Source organism: Echinococcus granulosus (genome assembly GCF_000524195.1).
Source record: "Echinococcus granulosus chromosome Unknown EG_S00077, whole genome shotgun sequence".
Classification (NCBI taxonomy): Eukaryota; Metazoa; Platyhelminthes; class Cestoda; order Cyclophyllidea; family Taeniidae; genus Echinococcus; species Echinococcus granulosus.
The window spans coordinates 118,284-137,408 of record NW_020170457.1 but is presented as its reverse complement, the minus strand read 5'-3'; the positions used below and the strand labels follow the sequence as shown (position 1 = coordinate 137,408).

General features: G+C 41.9%; 3 protein-coding genes across 3 annotated transcripts in view; 2 read left to right on the top strand and 1 right to left on the bottom strand. All coding sequences in view use genetic code 11, as the record gives it.

The window, feature by feature from the left end:
• EGR_07435 (hypothetical protein) overlaps positions 1 to 1,044 on the bottom strand; it is a gene marked incomplete at both ends in the record, with an annotated part of 9,075 nt that extends 8,031 nt beyond the window's left edge. Inside the window, one exon of the mRNA XM_024496684.1 lies at positions 890 to 1,044. Within this exon, the coding sequence (XP_024348890.1) occupies positions 890 to 1,044 (155 nt within the window). The remainder of the gene's footprint in view (positions 1 to 889) is intronic.
• A 2,309-nt stretch (positions 1,045 to 3,353) lies between these two features.
• Positions 3,354 to 13,803, top strand: EGR_07434 (hypothetical protein; the record flags this gene model as incomplete). Its single annotated transcript, XM_024496683.1, has 8 exons — positions 3,354 to 3,489; positions 4,381 to 4,506; positions 5,710 to 5,957; positions 7,788 to 7,835; positions 9,311 to 9,460; positions 12,223 to 12,444; positions 12,521 to 13,005; positions 13,680 to 13,803. 8 exons carry the CDS (start codon positions 3,354 to 3,356, stop codon positions 13,801 to 13,803), a joined length of 1,539 nt encoding a protein of 512 aa, XP_024348889.1.
• A 1,611-nt stretch (positions 13,804 to 15,414) lies between these two features.
• Positions 15,415 to 18,967, top strand: EGR_07433 (KIF1-binding protein; the record flags this gene model as incomplete). Its single annotated transcript, XM_024496682.1, has 7 exons — positions 15,415 to 15,972; positions 16,060 to 16,361; positions 16,428 to 16,576; positions 17,261 to 17,583; positions 17,885 to 18,034; positions 18,100 to 18,300; positions 18,737 to 18,967. 7 exons carry the CDS (start codon positions 15,415 to 15,417, stop codon positions 18,965 to 18,967), a joined length of 1,914 nt encoding a protein of 637 aa, XP_024348888.1.
• Between the last annotated feature and the right edge of the window lie 158 nt (positions 18,968 to 19,125).

The following is a 19,125-nucleotide window of genomic DNA, read 5'->3' as shown; positions in this document are numbered from 1 at the left end:
AGTGGGAATAGGTCATATGGTAAATGGGGATATTAAGGGAGGACAGAAGAAGAGTGAAGAGAAGTCGTTCATGTTCCCCTCATTTTTATCCTCACCCTCCCTGACTGACTGACTGACAGTCTGATTGACTTGCGTGGAAGAAGAATACACTCATACACATTACTCCTAGCCATAAAGTGAGACTTTTTTCAGGTTTTGGCGTGTATGTGTATGTATTGTTGTGCTGAAAAATCATTCCATGTTCACATGAAATGTTGAATAGACAGTCTGTGCACAAAATAGAATTTTAAACAAAAGTGACAAGGGTGAAGAGTTTTCTTCTTGACATGCATAAAAGCAATAACATTTAATGAACTTGAATTGTGTCTCGACCTCACGGGCAAAAGTGACATTTTCTGATGACGACTACTTCTTTAAGTGCAGCTGACGGCCTTCAGCAGTTGTTGGTGAGAAAAGCGCGCAATTTCATTTGGTCGCTTTTTGCTGTAGTGCTGAGCATTCATTTCTAAGTTGAATCTCTTGGCAATTTATCTTCAGTTATGAAATGTGCCTCAGAAGAAGGATACCATCCATCAGGTGGGGGCTTGGTTCCTAACCATTTCCATATTAAATGACCCCTTCCAAAAGTCAGTCCGTAAGACAGGAAAGAGGTCTCTCGAATGACAAATTGTGCGTTTGTATATGTGTACACATTTAGCCCGTTTTCTTCCCCCAAATTTTAGGGTCTGGTGTGTCTAACGCCATCTCTACATAAAACAAAACCCCCGAATGTGGAATAGGAAGATGCCGAGGGGGAAAAAAGAAGAAACAAGGCAAATAAGTAAGGAAAAGGGAATAGGTACTTTTGATCAGTCGGTAGAACAACTGTTGAAAATGTCAAAAAGGCGACAAATTTGATGAAAATGAAACTGTTGCTGCAACATTTTTGGTAGATGAGGTTGCAGTAATTTTTGATAATTTTTTTGATGGGGAAGTTAATCGTCGGAGTGTTCCCATGCCTAGACGCCTCCCACGAAGGCGAACCTGACTGATTGGAGTAGACATTCCAATGATCCCGTATTTTTAGAAATTTTAATTAAATGGAATTAAAATTTGCTATTTATTTATTGCCTGAAATGGAAATAAAGTAAATGAACGAGCAAATGGATGAACGAATCCGGTGATTTTATGTGGGCTGGGTGAATGGAGTGCTGCAAGGGAGGACGAAGAGCTTAAATATAAAAAATTGGGCAAATTCATGGCGAGAAAATGTGTGAATAACATGGTAGAGGTAAGCAACACAATTCCACATGCCATGTTAATGTCTCGCTGTTTAATCGCCTCGGAAAGTAGCCAATCAAAATGCTTCAATCCAACCAACCAATCATTTGCGTCTGTGCCTTTATAGGAGCACCATTTATTAAAGTTGCCTGGTGCATTCCTAGGTACAAGGACAATTTTTGGTGAAATGTCCTCCTTCTTAATAATACTAATCACAATTCAAAGTTGAAATGACTAGCCTGTTAACGCTGCTTAAAACAACTGTTTCGGTTTATCAAGTAAATTTTTAAGCTGAAAATCCGACTTACATTAAGAAAAACGGCAAAAAAGACGACTTAATTTAAACCGTCAAGTAATTGTGAGAATCACTGAATGAATGACTGACTGGGCGAGTGCATGAGTGGAAAAAGGCTGTAACTTCGATATTTTCTGCCTGTTTGTTTAAATTGTGCTGTGATGTTTTGCTTTCCACTGATGCTCTTTAAACCCCAGAAGGAATTTGGCGATTCTAGATATTCTTCCCAACGAATAGCCGGAAAATTACTCGTTTTCTAAATAAGGCAATGTGTTGGAAGGAATGAGGATTTCTTTTACACCATTGGAAAGAGGAAAGAATCTCCTCGTCTACTTTGGCACTAAGGCTTTTTGTCTTGACTAACTTGAATGTATAGCAAACGTTGAATTCCGTAAAAATCCGGAACCAATTGGTTTAAAAATCCTTTCCCTTTTACGTGGTTTAGGGGACTTTTAATGACTTTTTTAATATATCGCCTAATTTGCACATCTACTTATATTTTTTAAGTCATTTTAGGTTGCGTTCTTTTATTGAAGCCTTACCAAATGATTAGTTTTTGGTGTACAGACTAGCTGGAGTGGTGTAGACCTAACACGAGGGTCTAAAAGAGATCCTCAAACTAGACGCATGGTTGAAGAACTTGCGGTGTACTGCCTAACTTCTGTTCACCCTTGAGTGTCGTCGTGGATGCGTCCCCTTCTGGTCACTCTACTCTGTTGTTTCCACAATAGCATTTAAAAGCCACCCACAAGCCAGAAAGGAATGTACTGTCGCTGTACCCGCCCAGTCCAATGTCCCTGAAGCTCCATTCCCCTTTACAAAATGTGTCAAATTAAAAGCTTTACTGACTTAACCGTGCTCAAGAATGGGGCGGCCTATTGTGCAAATATATTTCGGTTGACAGGTGCTATCTGTTCGAGCATTTCTCCGAAGGCAACTATTTAGCGCCAAGTGGCTTCGCAGAGTTAAATTTTAGCATTTCTTCTCGCTTGCCAGCCTATTTTAAAGTTGTTGTTACTCACTTATCTATCTGGAAAGGAGTAGGTATGTAGGGAAGGCAAGGACTCATTAACAAGCCAGATAGTGCGCCAGTTGTTTGTCTATTGCCATTTTGCTGTACAATACATTGTGCAGATTGGCACAGTTAGAAGAGCTCCCAAGAACCCCTCCTTCATGCCTCTCCAGGGAGTCAACCCTCCACATCATGCGCCTTCCTTCTTGATGCTTTCACGTGGAGGTTTGCTGGAGAAGTCGGGCTTATTGTCCACCTAGATGGGATTTACTTACCGCCACCACGAATGCAACAGATGGAGGCTTCTCTAAATCTGTGATAAAACGTAAAAACGTGGATACATGGTGGCTTAAAGGGGTGTCGAAGGTCTAGAAGGTGGGTGTACAACCTGGAACGACAAAAGAACCCGTGCAGTTACATATATACGTCTAAACAAGTAGAGCTTTACCTCACCGGATTGTTATGAAGGTGGTAGGACACTTCAAACCCGATAGAAGGTTACCTTCGTTCAACTTTGTAAATTGTTTAAGTTACTCGGACTCCTTGTATATGATGTGATACATCTGTCTGCAAGCCAATTTGTCGGCAAACCTGTTCACTAGGAGTGTGTTTCAGTTGGTCTAAGTTTAACCTACCACCGCCGCCAGAAGTGGAGCCTTGGTAGTTGACTGTCCCATTGCTACGGTTAGATCATTTGTACGGGTAGGCATATGGTGAGGTGTTTTGGGCAGTGATGTAATTCACCCTCGTTTGCGCTCTTCCACACGTCTTATATGATAGACTGTCATGTATAACCGTCCCTCCGCTATTAATGCCAACCGCAGAAACATGAAAGTGGGTGGTCGTTTGCCCTGCAAGAACCTTGAGGTGATGGTCCGATTTGAAGAAGGAGGATGGAGGCAGAGCTTCACCACTGAAGATGGTGCTCCCAATGAAGAAAAGCGAAGCACCTAACCTCGTTATAATTAAGAAGATACCAACCAACCAGAAGGTGAATTCGTCTTCGTCTTCAAGCGCTATCTGTGTTCCTCCACTTTGTTCACTTCTTACCTTTTTTCGTTAAAATGGTTTCTTTGCTTTTAGAAGTATCGTCACCCTTTTTTCAATAAACAAAGTTTAAAGTTTACCTAATTTTTATTCTCTACTACAGGTATTACAAGCGTCGACCGCACAAGAGACTCCACGGACTTGTCAATAATGCCGAACAACCAGGTAAACAGACAACCGCGATCTTAGCTGAAAGACAGTGGATTAGAAAGGGAAATATTTTACCCTAAAAGGAAAAAAATAACCATTTTTTGTTTAAAAACATGCAGACAACCCCCCACTGAACTGGCTAAAGCTTGTCGCCTTTTTAAACAGTCTGCCACCTTAATGGACAACCTTTCCGCCTTATGAGTTGAAAGGAGTATGAAAAAAAGACTTGGGAATCTCGTGTGACCAGGAATTCCACTTAATTTTCTTGTAGGATCCCCTTTACAAATTCTCCTTTTTTTTCGGGTTGCTCTCCTTATTATAAAAGGAGCCCTTCCTCTAATAAGGTAAAACAAAGCACGCTTTATCATTTTGCGACTGATACACCTGAAAAAGAACGAAAGACAAGTTATTTCATACGATAAAACTAACAAAGGTGTAATTTCAAGATAGGGTCTCAGGTTCCTTTTTTAAATAAAGGGGAAAAAACTAGAGGACAATCTAAAACAAAACAGACCACCCTGCTATTTGAAACCGGAAATCCCTCGTGGATTTGCTCAAAATTAAGCAAAAAATAAGATAATTTTCCTTACAAACTTTCTTTTCTTACCAAACATAGTCAGTGGACTAAACACCACAGCGATGGAGTATCGAAACGCCCTCTTTCAAGCTGGACAGACGAGTTACCACCAACTCCTGACAGTAGATCCCACCTCCGTTGAAATGAAAAAACCTCTGGGCAAATGTAAGGCCTTTGTACCCACCCATTTCACTTTTATCTAAACATTCCTCCCTTTTTTCCTACTTTTATGTTAAAATCAAGTTTAATTGCCACCAGAGATTCAAAAAAATCTCCTGTCTCTGTATTGGCTCATGAGCAACGTGTTGGTAAGAGAGCAAAATCAAGAACTAGAACTTTTTCAGAAAAAATTTTGGTGCAGTAAAAGTAGTAAGATTTTTTGCAGAAAATATTACCTAGTTTGATTAAATCTGCAGCTCCCGTGATGGGGCTATTAATGCTCCCCGTGCCAATTTGGGGTAATTTGCAGATCAGATCGACAGCCATGTCCACTCTGGCGGGAGTGATGACTTTTACTTCAAAGCTAAAAGTGTATCAGTGGGCTAGATGAGGAGAGCTAATGAGGCATCTGTGGTGCACAGAAAATTGCCTTCATCCTCTTGATTTGAGGGAGTGTTCAAGTCAAAACGAGATCTTGAAATTCAATTCGAGCAAGGGGCGCAATTCAGTGAATAGCGACTGCACTCTCCTGTTTCAGTATAAGCCTACCCCACCGTATTTGCATACTTATTCCAGCGTTCCTCACTGCCTTTCCACTTTCATGGTGTCCAGCTCCCATCAACTTTCCACAGTCCTGAATATTCCTCCATCATTACCCTACCTTCAATGCTGTTAAGAAAGGAATATATGGCTCATGTGTAATTTCTTCAGAAGGTAGATCATGTCTGCATCAGGCATGCCGATACATAACGTGGTGGATGTTTGTTTACTGGAATGAATGACTGCTGTGCTTTGGACCGGCATTAAAACCACCATGGATGAGCTCGTAGTAGATAAACGCTAGCCCAGCTGTCTTTGACAATACCACCACCACCACCACTACCACTACTACTATCACTACCACTGCTACTACTACCATCACCACCAACACCACCATTGTGTTGCCTGCCGCGTGCTAGACACTGACTCCAGCTGCTTGGAAAGCAGACACAGTTCATCTGCTGCCTGTAAAGTCAAATGTTGCGCGTTGACCTGGAAACATCTTATTTAAGCTTCCAACTTCCAAGAACTTGTCGAGTTTTCCTAGAGTCATGAAGACGTGGGCGAGGTTTTGGAGCTAACACGACTTAATTTTCGAAAAGTAGAACAAGATATCTAAAATAAACCGCAAATTAGATGGATATTTTCCATTTTTTTTTATTCTTTTAGGTCGTCACGGAGAGACGTTTTCAGGACTGCTGAAACTAGCACCTCCTGTGGAGAACAATGTACTGCCAGCACGAAAAGTTTTCCTTCGTCCAGCCCTACCCAACTCTGCTGTTAGAGTTGCTGAAATCGCCGCGAGCATCAGGCATCCGCGAATTGTCTTTTGCCATGGAATCCTGAAGGCGGTCCAGCCTCACCTCCTCGTTTATGACTTCATGGCACTAGGCCGACTCGATAAGTTCTTAATCTCGGTGAGTTGGGGGATGTTTTATGCAGAAGTCGGCAGATTACGTAAAAGGTGGTCTAGAGAATGCGGATCTTTTGACTTTATCGGCATAAAATTCTGCTTGTCGGATTTTACAAACACCAAGTGCGCATGCTGAGCGTTTGCTGGAGGACATACCTTCAACCTAAGTGGCGGTAAACAGTGGCAATGGCGGGAGCGCATCCACGGAACGCCTCGTAATAGTGAGCAGGACTTTCTGAGAAGGAAGGCGTGCATCTGAATTTGAGAATGTACACTAGTGCAGGACACTCCCAGCATAATACCTGTGGCGATGGAACACTCATTTGAACGTCATTCCTACACAACAATCGTTTTCTGGGATTGTCACACACTGATGTCTACGGCTAGGCGCAATTTTGTTCACTTCAACACAAAAAACTTTTCTGCGTTCAAAGTACCTACAAATAATCATCAATCATTTTATAATTGAAAGCTCTTAGCACTTAAAATGGTTAGCTTTAATCTCATTTTGTCTACCGCCCTAATTTACAGTAAAATTTTGTTTTCAAACAGACAGTAGTGATGGAATGTGGACCATTAATTTGGCAATTTTATTCGCCTAATCAAGGCTGTTTTAGTAAAGTTGAAGGCGAACTATCAATTTGCGTAAAGACTCTCCCATTTATGCCAGCACTAATGCGCCACTGCATGTATCATTCTGAGGTGGGTAGATTAAAGTGGCTTACAAAGCAAATGATTCTCGTTCGTTTACTTATAAACAGGCATGTATATGCAAATTTCTACTAATCCTAAGTTATTTTATTGAAAAGGCTACTTCAGTTCCCGGATCCAGTTGGTTTTAAAACATAAAAAATTCAGACAAATCAAATTTAAGGCATTTTAAAAAACTCAGAAAATATCTTTATCTTGGATGAGCAAACTAGTACAAACTGTAATAACCTTTTCAAAAAAAGTATTTACACTCTGATAAATAAGGAGGAGGAATTCAAAAATTGTTTAAATAGATAAGCCTTAGTTTTTCAACTGATGCTTTGGAGCATTGACCTCAAACACTCTAGTGGCGGCCTCCTTAAAGGGGTCCGCACTTTTTCCTGTTCGAACTTCTGCTAAGGAGATTAGTTGGAACTCTGTGAGGAAATTATAAGTTATTTAATCGGCTGTTAAACAAAGTTGCATTTGCCAAAATCACTCCTTGACAGCATTGATTGCTGCGCCGGTTTGTTTGAAAGGCTATATATACAGTCCTCCAGCCCTTTGACACGTTTCTAATATACCATGCTTCTGCAAAGACTCCAGATGTTGTATTCGTGGTGGCGATAAGTGAACTCCATTAAGGTGGATAGCAATCGAGACTTTGCCGGCCTTCCACCATATCAGAGCGTCGCGGAGGAAGGCATATGTTGTGGGCAGTTACATCTGTTGAGGCGCATGACCGAGGATTTCTAGGGGCCTCGTGCGACTTAGACAGTCAATACCATATGGTGTACAGCAAGAATGCAATGAGCCAACACTTGGTTCGATATCCATCCCGTGCGATTTGATGAATACCAACCCGCGTAGGGTGATGAGGCGCGCTAGTAAATATACATTTTAAAAGAGTATCGGTTGCCTACAATATAAAAAAGTTATCTACTCTATGATATTCTATCACCACAGACTAAAATTGCGTACAATTTTATAGATTTCTAATCCTATACTTTACCTGGGAGATTTCCAAAACTCCAGAAGGGGTGGGTGGCCATATACAAGATTAACACGTCGTGTCACCAAGATGGTGACTGAGTAGTCGTTTATAAGGTTAAAACAGCTTTGTGTAATAGCTCCTCTTCTTTAGACCACCTTTCTTCGTACGCTTCCCATGGCTGCTCTCTTAAATCGTCAGGTAAGAGGCCGTCCATCGGGGCACAGAAATGAAGATGATTTGATGTTTTCCTTATCTAGGCGAAGCCCCATTTTCTCACTAACATCTGTTTAGTTTCATTCCCTTAGTGAAGCCGTATTTAGAAGGGATTTGCTTGAGAAATAGTGCTTCACAGAGGACATATTCTGCATACCCCTAGCTTTTAATAGTAACGCGTCAATATGTCTTCAGGCCGCTGTGTCCAGTCTCGTCTAAAATACCGCTAAACATGTTACAAACTATGAAATCTGGATAGCAAACGCTTTTTAAGAACACATAAACGTAGGAATCCCTATTTGGTGGCAGCTCTTTTCTTATGTCTGCGGACATGGTTACCAGCCAATGAAATTGGAACAGCAAATCAGCTAGATCCGGTTTCACGCATCGCTGTCACCATCTCAACACCTCCGGATTGCCCTTTAGAGTAGTGTCGCATTTTTCAAGATGACATTTTACGTTCCTGTGACTCTATCAGTCACATATGCATCCATTTAACACATGCTAGTGATGTTTACGCTGTCGTTAGTCAAGGGATGGGCAGATATACCACTTCCCTCTTTTTTCCATCCTCATGCTTTTTGAATTCGGTTCGCTGTGCCCTTATTCCGCGTCCGCTGAATACAGCTGAGCATCTACCCCTGGAAGGCTATAAGTTGAATGTTTTTACAGAAATCCGGGACTTTCTTATTCATCTACTCATAGCTACCACTGTGTCTGGGATTTGTCGCATATCAAATGAACACACAGAAATAAAAAACTAGGTGCTTCCGGCACACCTACTGTGTAGTCCGTGACAGGACTCTCTCTCTCTCCTCTTAATGCGATATTTCGCAGTACAGGGTGATGAACTGTGGTTCTAAATGAGGATAACCATGTACTACTATATCGCAACTTGTTGTTCATCCTCTCTTTTCGCTCCCTGTGTTAATTAGCCTCACAGGCAAGGCAGCTACATGATCACACTGAAGAAAGATGCCATAAACTGGTGTTTGTCACGTGAGCCTGGATGCTGTCGAGGTTCCAGCCGTTGGGCACGACTACGATGCAGGCGTCTTCATTTGCCGACGGGCATAAACAAGTCGGCATTACACGCTCACACATGATGGCTGGCTAGATAGCTAGCTAATGGAGCACACTAGAAATAAATTAGGGCCCCCAGTCTTCCCTATTTCTAGCATTCGATTGGCCTTGGTAGCATAGTGATCAGCGGCCTACTGTAGGCAATATCAGCCAATCAGAAGGGCGCGGATGAAGGCGCGGCAATCGAAAGTGTCCGAAATAAGTCACAAAAGTCTGAACTCTTGTGAAATCGAAACAAACGTTTTTTCAGGGGTTGTGGGATTTTTAAGCCAAATTTTTAGTCCTTTGCTAGGTAAGCCATGTTTAAAGTTTCTTCATACTGCCCACATATCTATAAGTGGTATGCGGCGTGATGGGTATTTCCCTTGCAAATATAGGAAATCGGGCGATTCGAGGGCTGTGAGGAGTACAAAAAGAGCCAAAGTCGGCCACATTCTCCACTTCTCTCCACAAAGACGGTCTTCCATATGCTTCATCAAATCGCCTCCGCTTTCGCCTTCCTCGTCTCCCTTTCCATTGACAATTTGGTAGGTCCTATTCTGACGACTTTTCACAAGCGTTTTAAGTGCTTGACTGAGCCTGGGAGAGGTCAAAATTTCTTTAGAAGTAAGAGCCCATGGAAGGAAGTGATGGATAGAATTTACGATGCCATTACATGCGCAAGTTTTAGACTAGAGACACCAGGAGGAGATTTCGCCTAAACGACGATGGGGAGGTGAAATGGAAGACCAATCTTCCATATTGAGACTGTAAGTGGCTCGTTTTAAAAGCAAGAGCTATAAATGTAGGCATTCTTTATAGCTCTCACTTCGTGTTAATTGTCAGCCTCAGTGCCCCCGGTTTTTGTGAATATTTTGCTGAAGCTCAGTGTATTTAAAGTACTTATGAGGTAGTTTTTGAGTCGCCTCTTCTCTCCCTGCCTAGGCGTTCAGCACAAATTCACTCGTCTATGATCCTTCTGATTAATCTTTCTCCACATAACCTGAGTAGATCTTTTGTTTTTTTTTCTGATACATTCATCTATCCCCAACTTCTATTCCATTCGCTTTTGATTGACTCTTCCCTGAGAAGTATCCGCCATCCATCGTAAATGCATTCGTCTATTCCTGATGCAGCCCTCTATCCCTTTATTTGCATCTATTCCTCCCTTTGTATAATCATTTAGCGATATGAGCATGCCTTACGGATTCTGATGGACTTCGTCTACCACTTCCTCTGTCAGTGAGCCAAAAAAGACTCAATCGTTGACAGGAAGTTTAACAGCACTGGCATTTCGGGAGCCTTGATCAGCCCTCTAAAGTCGACACATCACTCTACAAGACCTGTCATAATGTTTCCCTTTCACCCATGCCATGACTAGCGGAAGCAGAGAAGGGAATGGAAAATTCCTCCGAGGTTTCAAAGCTAGCCATAAGTGGGCGCTAAGTTAGGCAGTGTTTTAGAGGATTATAGTGGAGAGGTAATTCTTAGCTAGGATACGGTAGAAAGGAAATGTGTCAGTAAGTGGACAATTAATAGCAATCGTCTTATTCGGCTAGTGACCATTAAAAATTGTTGATAGGAAATCGAGAAAATTGTAGCCCAAGGCGATAAAAGCTTCGGCAATCAAAACATCTTTTACGGCTTTATAATAAAAAGGAGGGAAATTGAGTTTTACTCCTATCGGGGCTTTGCTCTTCAAAAGCTGAAATAAAAACCGAGCCTCAGAAGTTAATAGGATAAAAATTTGATGTGGATCACACTTTTATCAAACCGTCCTGAGGTTTTAGGCGTTAGGAGACAAACCTAGCCCTTGTCACCTCCGACTCTGTCTCGTGTTTGCTTTTCAACTGTCCATTCCCTTTTGTGTGTGGTCGTGCGAATGTCTGCTGCTGATGCAAGGAAGAGGCGATGTTTAACAATTGGAGCTTAGGGATATTAAATCAGGATGATTTGGAGGGTGTGAAGATTGAGAGTGAAAATTAGGCAGACGGTCTTCTTCCACTTTTTGACCTTACCTACTTTTCTTCGACCTTTTCCCCCTCCACTACATCTGTGAGTGTGATGTGACGTCTTCTCATGGCAAGTTTAGTTATGTCAAAAACAAGGCTGCAAAACGCAGTTTGAGGTACGGGATCTTGTGTTCAAAATGATCTATTAGTCCCGACAGCCTCTCAACAAAAGACTTTTGCATACTTTCGTGGTGTATTATACCGTATTTTACTGGAGAGAGAGGGAGAAAGGTCTTAGGATTAGTCGTTGAATCTGCAACGAATCGACAATTTATGGTTAACCATGTCTCCATAGGTCCATCACACGCACACACGCACAAACCTACATTCACAAACACCCACAAAATTCATACCCCTTTGCTTCCTGAGTGAAAGGCAAAGAGCAAATGAATCGTTTTGGAGTCATTAATGGCACGTTTACTCACCTGTCAAAGGTTTGAACAATAAAACATTTCTCCTTGCTCTTTTGTACTTTTGACGGTCGGTCGGTCGGTCAGGAATACACGGCGCGTATATATAGCATGAGAGAAGGAAGTGAAGGACAATGGGATGGTCACTTCGGCTGGTAATCATCTGTTCAATGCATGTGGGTGAGAAGCATCACCCATCAGCCCCAGCACCACCTTCTCTTCTCACTTGATAAATCTGTTTACTGACTGGTTCATCACCACTCACGCTATTTAAATAATATGAATTAAATTATCATTAACAAATTGACATGCATGGTACTTTCTTAAGGCGATGAGATGATACTGACTCGTACACCTACCTACCTTTCAAGAGGAGAGGGTAAATTTTCATGGATTGCACCAGCACCATCATCTTTAATTGTGATGCATCAGCACAGCTCAACGAAGCGTTTGAAGGCATTGCAGTGGGGTGGTAGATTCCGCAACAGCAATTTGCACACTCTCCAATTGCTATGTCACAGGCATTCCAAAAAGTTGGGTTCTGTAGCCTTGCGACCGAGTTAACTCCGTTATCTCGTAAAACAGGCGAGTATGAACCCCACCTCTCGTGTTTAATGGGTGTTGTGATAGGCATATGAGGCACAGTGAGGAGTATCATACATGACGGAAGGACATAAGTCCTCTCTGCTCTAGAACGCATGTACATAAGCACTGCAAGAAGTTGAAGTGCGTATGAGCTTCCTTGCCAACCTGTTTGAAATCCCATGAACTCCATAAGGGATTGTGGGAGAATTTGTTACGTAACAGCCATTTGCATTTCCCAGCGTGAAGAGTAGATGATGTGCGAGTGTCTCATTGACAGGCAAAAGTTATTTGTTCCTATTCTAGCGACTGGACTCGTCTAGTGTCCTAGTGTCTTCTAACTACTGCTGCAAGGTACAACTCAAGACGTGTCCTCCTGAAGCCACGTCAAATTGCAATATAAGTGCTGCTGGAGGCGTAGATGTGGGTCCAAGTCTTAAGGATTTCTTGGACGTTAGACCCTCGTCTCCTCATAGCAAGGTTTTCATCATTCAAGATGGTCAACATGTACTTCTCCCAAGTATTCTGGTAAGTTCATGTAAATTCAACCTCCTCATCTCCGCGTTTGTCGTTCAAATGCTTAAACATGCTCTTATTCGCCCAGAAACCACCCACAAAACCGCCACCTAGCAGAGTTTTCGAATCTACCATTCTGAGTCTCAAGTTATCAGGGTCAGAAGACCCTTTAGCCAACAATTCCATGTCGACGACAGCTCCAGTGTTGGTGAAGAATTTAGGCTGGCTCCAAGTGGAAGTGCTCTTGGCATCGGTCTTCTGTCAACGATGCACTCTTTGCGACTCTGCAACGTCGTCTTCCAATGTATCAGAGAAGGTCAGACGCATTCTAAGGCACCTAGAATGGGGTGAGACCCTCAGATTGCGTGAAAACATATTGACGTTAATAGCACGATGGTTTGGAAATGACTTTCTCGGATGCATGTTGAGTAGCTGTGTGAATCAGGAGGCTTCACGAAGACCAGGACTGATGGAGGTGGTGAACCACCTGCAGAACTACCTCACCGATGGAGATCCCACAACCCGAAAGGCCAAAATCACTGCAGTCATTCATGGCGATGGCATGATCCCACTGTGAGTTACAACACCTGTTTACTTGTGCCTCTTGGCTTGATAGGCTGTACGAATTTTAAAGGTGCCTTTATTACAGGCTGATGAGAGGGCGTGAAGACCGATATTACAGGCGGTCCCGAGTATAGCTGCATGCTTCTAGAGTACAGGCGACGTCTTAGTGGTTTGTAAAGGCTCACATAAAGTGGACGTCCTTCCGTTACCCAGCTTCTTCTTGTTTTGGCCGTCAACAACGGTGTTGTTGTGACCATTTTTCTACTGTTCCTCAAAGTGGTCTCAGTCGTTCAAACACGATGCTAACAGCCATTGTGAGAGTTGGCGTAGATGAAAAAAAGTGCAATGAGTTTGCAACAGTTCTATTCTCGGCTCCTGCAGACTCAACTACTGATAAAAATAAGACATTTTAGAATAGTATCTAGCCAAAATGGGGTCATTGACGATGCATCCAATGTACTGTGCAAGTTGGTCTAAAAGATAGTAGAAGGACCGAAAAAAGTATTAGCTAAGATTAATGCCGCCAGTGGACATTGTAGAGAGATTGTAGAGAGATTGATAGTCAGTGCATTTATGTACAGTGAAAGGAATTAAAGAAACTCAATTTGCACTACCTGTAGAATACCTTATTTATCAACAAAAACTTGTTGATGGCAAATTATAGGTTGTCCTCAAAATTTTAGACCAATTGTCACTCCAGTGGAGGAGGTCTCAACCCACACCACACCAACCAAATGGAATAATCTCCACTTATCTCCGTCACCGTGTGCAGAGGTCAACCCCTTTTACACTTCCGAAACTGTATAGAGAGATCCAGAGATGCGTTTTCATGTACATAAGAGGCCTTTTGCCCATGCTGGAGTTAATAAACTCGTATCCATATTCCTTTCCCCGAAATTTCTCATCAATCCTTTGGGGATCGGAGCACTTCTGATAAAGTACAACTAACCTGTTCGAGCCAAATCAGGTCCCCTGATGCACGCAATAGTGAAAACTCTTCGAGCCCTGAAAGATGCTACCTTTATAATTTAATAGTTAACTGCTATCAGAAGGGTGGCTTTGACGTAAAAACCAAGTAACTCTAGGCTGAGAGGTCTCCTCTCATGTTGTTATCGGCACCGAACTCGTCCGGAATCCAAATCTTCGACACTCGCTTTAATTCCAGGGGAAAATGGTTGACCCAGGCCATGTCATACAGAGTGATATGACTTTAAAAATTCTGAAGTTAATGCTCGGCAGCGGGTGTGAATCGCATGCTAATTGCCAAACAACAGGAGCATTTCTCCAGGAGCAGGGATATTTAATAAGTGATAATTTTTACTGGGCAAGTATTTCGCATTTACTCCTCCTTGCTGGTTTAATTGCTTTCTGCTGCTGCCCGGCCTTTTAGCGGGATTCCATTAACGTACTAAGAATACGCAGGAGATACCGTTTATCCACGATATGCATTTTTTGCACAAGTGTAATGGCAAATTCACAATACAGCATCGCCGCAATTCTCAATTACTTCCTTGCTAAAAATACGACTAAAATGACTGGTAATAACGGCTAATTGCAGTAACCTGTTTCGGCAATTCCTTTATTTTGTGCTTTTGCAGCCAACCACAAATGTCATTTTTTTGCACTGCTAGAGTCTGGAAACTGAGCGTTGTATCAAATAATCAGAGGGTGAAAATGATGGGAGCATAGAGGCAAATTCAAAAACTTGCCCTGGAAATGAGCACAAATTAAAAAGGAAAGCGCTTGCATTGCTAACCAATCGACTATGACAAATATCCTCCATAACGGCTTTATAAATCAAATGTTGAGGGGAAGACTTGAACACAGAGTTAAGAGCTAAACTAACAGAAAGTGACTCCTTTTACATATATCTGGCTGTCATATCTTGTGTAAACACTGCTTAAAGTGGCAAAAAGCCATCTTTATTGACGCACAAAAAATAGGCTTATTAGTTAATTAGCACGGTTTATTTTGTAATGTTCTCCCTCACACTAAAAGTGCATAGCATCCATTTACCATAAAAACAGCATTTACTAAATCAAATTAATTAAAAGTTACATTTTATTGCAGTAATATTGAAAAAGATATGCTTGCCCAGTTTATTATTTCGTTTTAATTTATCAAAAAGTTTGTAAGGTCGTTGCTACCACCGACACTGCCATTGCGCACGCTATCAGTAAGACATTAGTCGACTGACTTTGGGCATGTCTACCAAGGAAACGAGCATTGACCTGCATTGTCCTTCGTAAGCTCCCTTTAGTTGTTTAAATAGCTACGCTAATACCTATTAACCACGTCAAATGGCTTTCCAATAAAGTACCTTTTTTAAAATTGGCTTCCCTTGATAACTGCGAGAACCGTGAGAAGTTCCGTCCATCAGTATACCTCTATGCTCTTCAAATTTGCGTTAGACAAAGTATGGATGAAAAGATGGATTCTTTTTACACTGAAGCTGCCAAATCATTTAAGGAGCTTTATCAGCTAGAATTCGCTCCTTCAAATGATCCGAAATCCTCAGCAATCTTCGCTAACAAATACAAAATTCGGGGAATTCTTATTGCTCAAGCTGATAAAGCTAAGGCCCTTCTTGCAACGGGCAACCTTGATGCTGCCCTTTTGTGGGGTTTTTTTACTGCCAAGCTAGCAAACAACTTTATAGAAACGGAAGAACCACGTGTTGAGGCTAGAAACCGGCTTCTAGAAGTTGTTAAATTTTGTGAATCTCGCGTGGACTTGGAAACAAGGGAAGACTTACTCAAGTTTTCTGGTCTACTGCAATATGTCTACAATTCTTTGGCTGTAGCCACTGAAGTGGACGCTAAAGATGGAGAACAATCTGCTCTGTTTTGGCTTGAAAAAGCAAAGAGCATTTACGAAAAGTTCAAACTTATGATTGATGATTCAGAGAGACCGGAATGCTGGGAGTCCCTTGCAATGCTGACTACTCTTCTCGAACAAGATTGCCTAGTAAAAGAAGTAATGTTTGAAACGGGCTACACGACTACTCTGTTTATGCTTGCACAGGCAAGTGCTCATTCAAGGCTAAGTCTTTGGGGAAAATAGGTTTACGAAAACAAATCAGAGAAGCAGAAAGCAGCAGAGTTCTGTCTGGAAACTCTGCGGAGACAGCTGCAATTCTCGCCAGTGGTGGATAATCTCCTCAGCACCTATGGCGTTGCGAACCAGAAGGAGATTAGAGTGAATAAGAGGGACTCTGTTGCAGTCTCTCCGTCTGATTGGCTTGTCAGCAGCCTTCAACGTTTCGATCCGAAGGACTGGGCAAATAATACGGCAGCATTAAGTGAATACTATGTCGAAACTGAGGAATTTGGAAAAGCTTTAGAATGCCTAATGACGGCAAGAACGTAAGCATACAGAGGAATTATTACTTTGACTGTAGAAGATGCAGTGTACGTTGACTCTTTTTGTAGAGTGGTCTGTGAGAGTTTTCAAAATGGGAATAGCAGTGGCCTGGGCCACAATCTAAATGGAACAAAATTATGGGCTGACATTTCCTGGCTGACGTCAGAGTATTCTCTTGGACTTTTAGAAGGAGGAAGCAAGGTCATACTCGGCTCAAGTGAGTAGAAGTATTGTTAGCTCTTATTAAATAACACCTTTTGTTGAAAACCCTTTCCTGCTAGGCTAAAACCGACTTAGATAAAGTCAAATTTAGCCACAAATCAAATTTCGAAGGAAAAGTGTGCGTCCAAACAACTAATAGGTTTGCTAACTTTGGTATGAAGACTTTTACGTTGTACTATACGTAAAAGTAAGTAAGCAAGTTGATTAAGTTTCATTTCCAAAGTACATCCATTAATAACCTTGAAAATAAAATATTGTGTGGTCCATTTTAAGGCACAATTTTTAGTCCCACTACCGCTTACATAGCGGTTAAATTTAGTGAAATCCGAGTTTTAGGTACAGTAGATTGCAATCTTATCTTTTCGGAAACGCATAATAATTTATTTGTTATTAAGTTGCTAATTTTCCTTATCACAAGTGCTTACCTATATAAAATCTTGAAAAACTCATCTTAGCTGGTCAGTTTTTCCCCAAAATATTTGCAATAAACAGCAGTTGAAATCAATTTTTTTAAATTATACTCACCAAATTCCTTCCACAATTTCGACTCATTTTTGCATAACCTAAATATTTCTATGAAGTTATTGTTATAAGCACAATTCCTCCTTTAATTTTATCATACGGGACCTGCTTTCCTTTGTGATACTGTCCGTTATTATTCATTCCCTTCACACTGTAGGATTTACGATCGACCCAGAACTCGTTGACACCTCGCCATCCTACGGCAATCTCTTTAATCAAGACACGACTAAGGCATTGCAAGAAGCCTACGGTGAACCCATCCAGGATACAGGATTGACGACGATGATATCTGAACTATCAATAATGCCGAAAGCCTATCCAGCTGCGGCACGACTATTCCGATGGACTTGCAGATCGCTTTCCGAAGCTTTGCTTTACTATCGGCTGGATGAACGTTGCACGGAGGCCATTAAGTTAATTAGAGCCCACGCTAGTGCATATGGCTTCCTGGCAACTTTTGAAGCGGATCTTCCTCGTAAGGTGAGCAAACCCCTTTGTTCTTGTCATGTCGTTGTCTGAGCGCTGAAGATTCCACGCTAAATTGGGCGGGAATGAGGAGGGTAGAGCAAATCCTCCCTTCAACTCATCATTTTAGTTTATTTCCCAGCTACCTCGGCTGTGAGCATCAGTTAAACATTGAGTTACCAGATAGATTTCATTGACTATCTGATTTTAAATGACCACAACTACCTTCTAACTTAATTTCTTCCCATTTTAAGCATTCTCGCAGCTATAGTGTAATCATGGTAAAGATGCTCCTTTAACAATGGGTCCCTTTTAGTGCTGCATGCAGAAACGAAGAGTTGATCTTCTGGAGGATCTTCTTGCTCAATTAAATCCACGATTTTACATGTTAGCTTGTCGCACTATCATGTCTGAATGTGCCGAGGCATTAACCGCTCTTCGAGACTTGAATGAGGAGAAGATGAAGGTTAGCTGACCTAATGGAGATCGATTTCAGACGTAAATTCTTTGTACTTATTTTTCTTTCTCCAGAGAACCACAATAAGAACATCTCCCACTTCCTCTTTATCCTCCACCAATATCGTTGCTGAACTATCGAAACTAGCGAAAAAGGTGAATGGATTGGGTCTAAGAGCTCTGGAAATGTATAAGCGGCTGTTAGACTCCTTTCTGACACCAGCAAATCAGAGAGAGCCGGACTTATACGAGGAAGAATGGCTTCCACATGTTCTGGTAAGGTCTTGAACGCATACAACATCATGAGGTGCCCAACTCAAACCGGGACTTGGGGTCTACTAAAAACAGTATTTCAAGGAGTGAGAGGTGCTTTCCTTAGCGACGTTTTCAGGATCAGGCATTACACGACCGATCATTTCGGAAACGTCCACACCCTTTGAATGCCTTACCACAGTCGCTGTAGATGTTCACAGATGTTCACACAGATCTTCATCGTCCACAAGAAACTTCACTCGTCACCGCGTCTTGATAAGCAGTGAGGACAAAAGGCGCTTCCATGAAATTCATATCAGCTTTTAGTGTGTAATAGAGTGGAATTGTCACTACGGTGCCATACTCAGTAAATTTTAAAATCAAGTCCCAGATCGTTTTGAATAGCCCTCATATTTCCATTTCATCTTCCAATGTGCACTAATTTTCGTGGTGGACGTAGATGGCTCACTTCTACTCGGCACGACTGCACTCCAAGACGATTGTAGCTGGAGCCCCAAGGAATCGAGTTGAAAAGTTAAATTTGGCAATGAAAGCGTACGAAAAGATGGTGGAGATTGCGGACAAGCACGCGAGAAGTGGCTACAAGGTGGACATGCCAGAGGTGGAGATTGCGCGGGAGATGACACAGCTGCTGGCAGGGCAGATTGCAAGAACACCGTTGGATGCATGAAGACGCGCAAATCATGACAACAAGTTTGCTCGTTTGTTGACCCCTTTTTTCCTACTTGTATCTTTATGGCCTTGTCAGTGTACGAAGTGAGGCGAAAAATTTAAACCGACGAATAAACCGATAAATGCAAATGGGACACAAGCTTATCTGCGTCATTG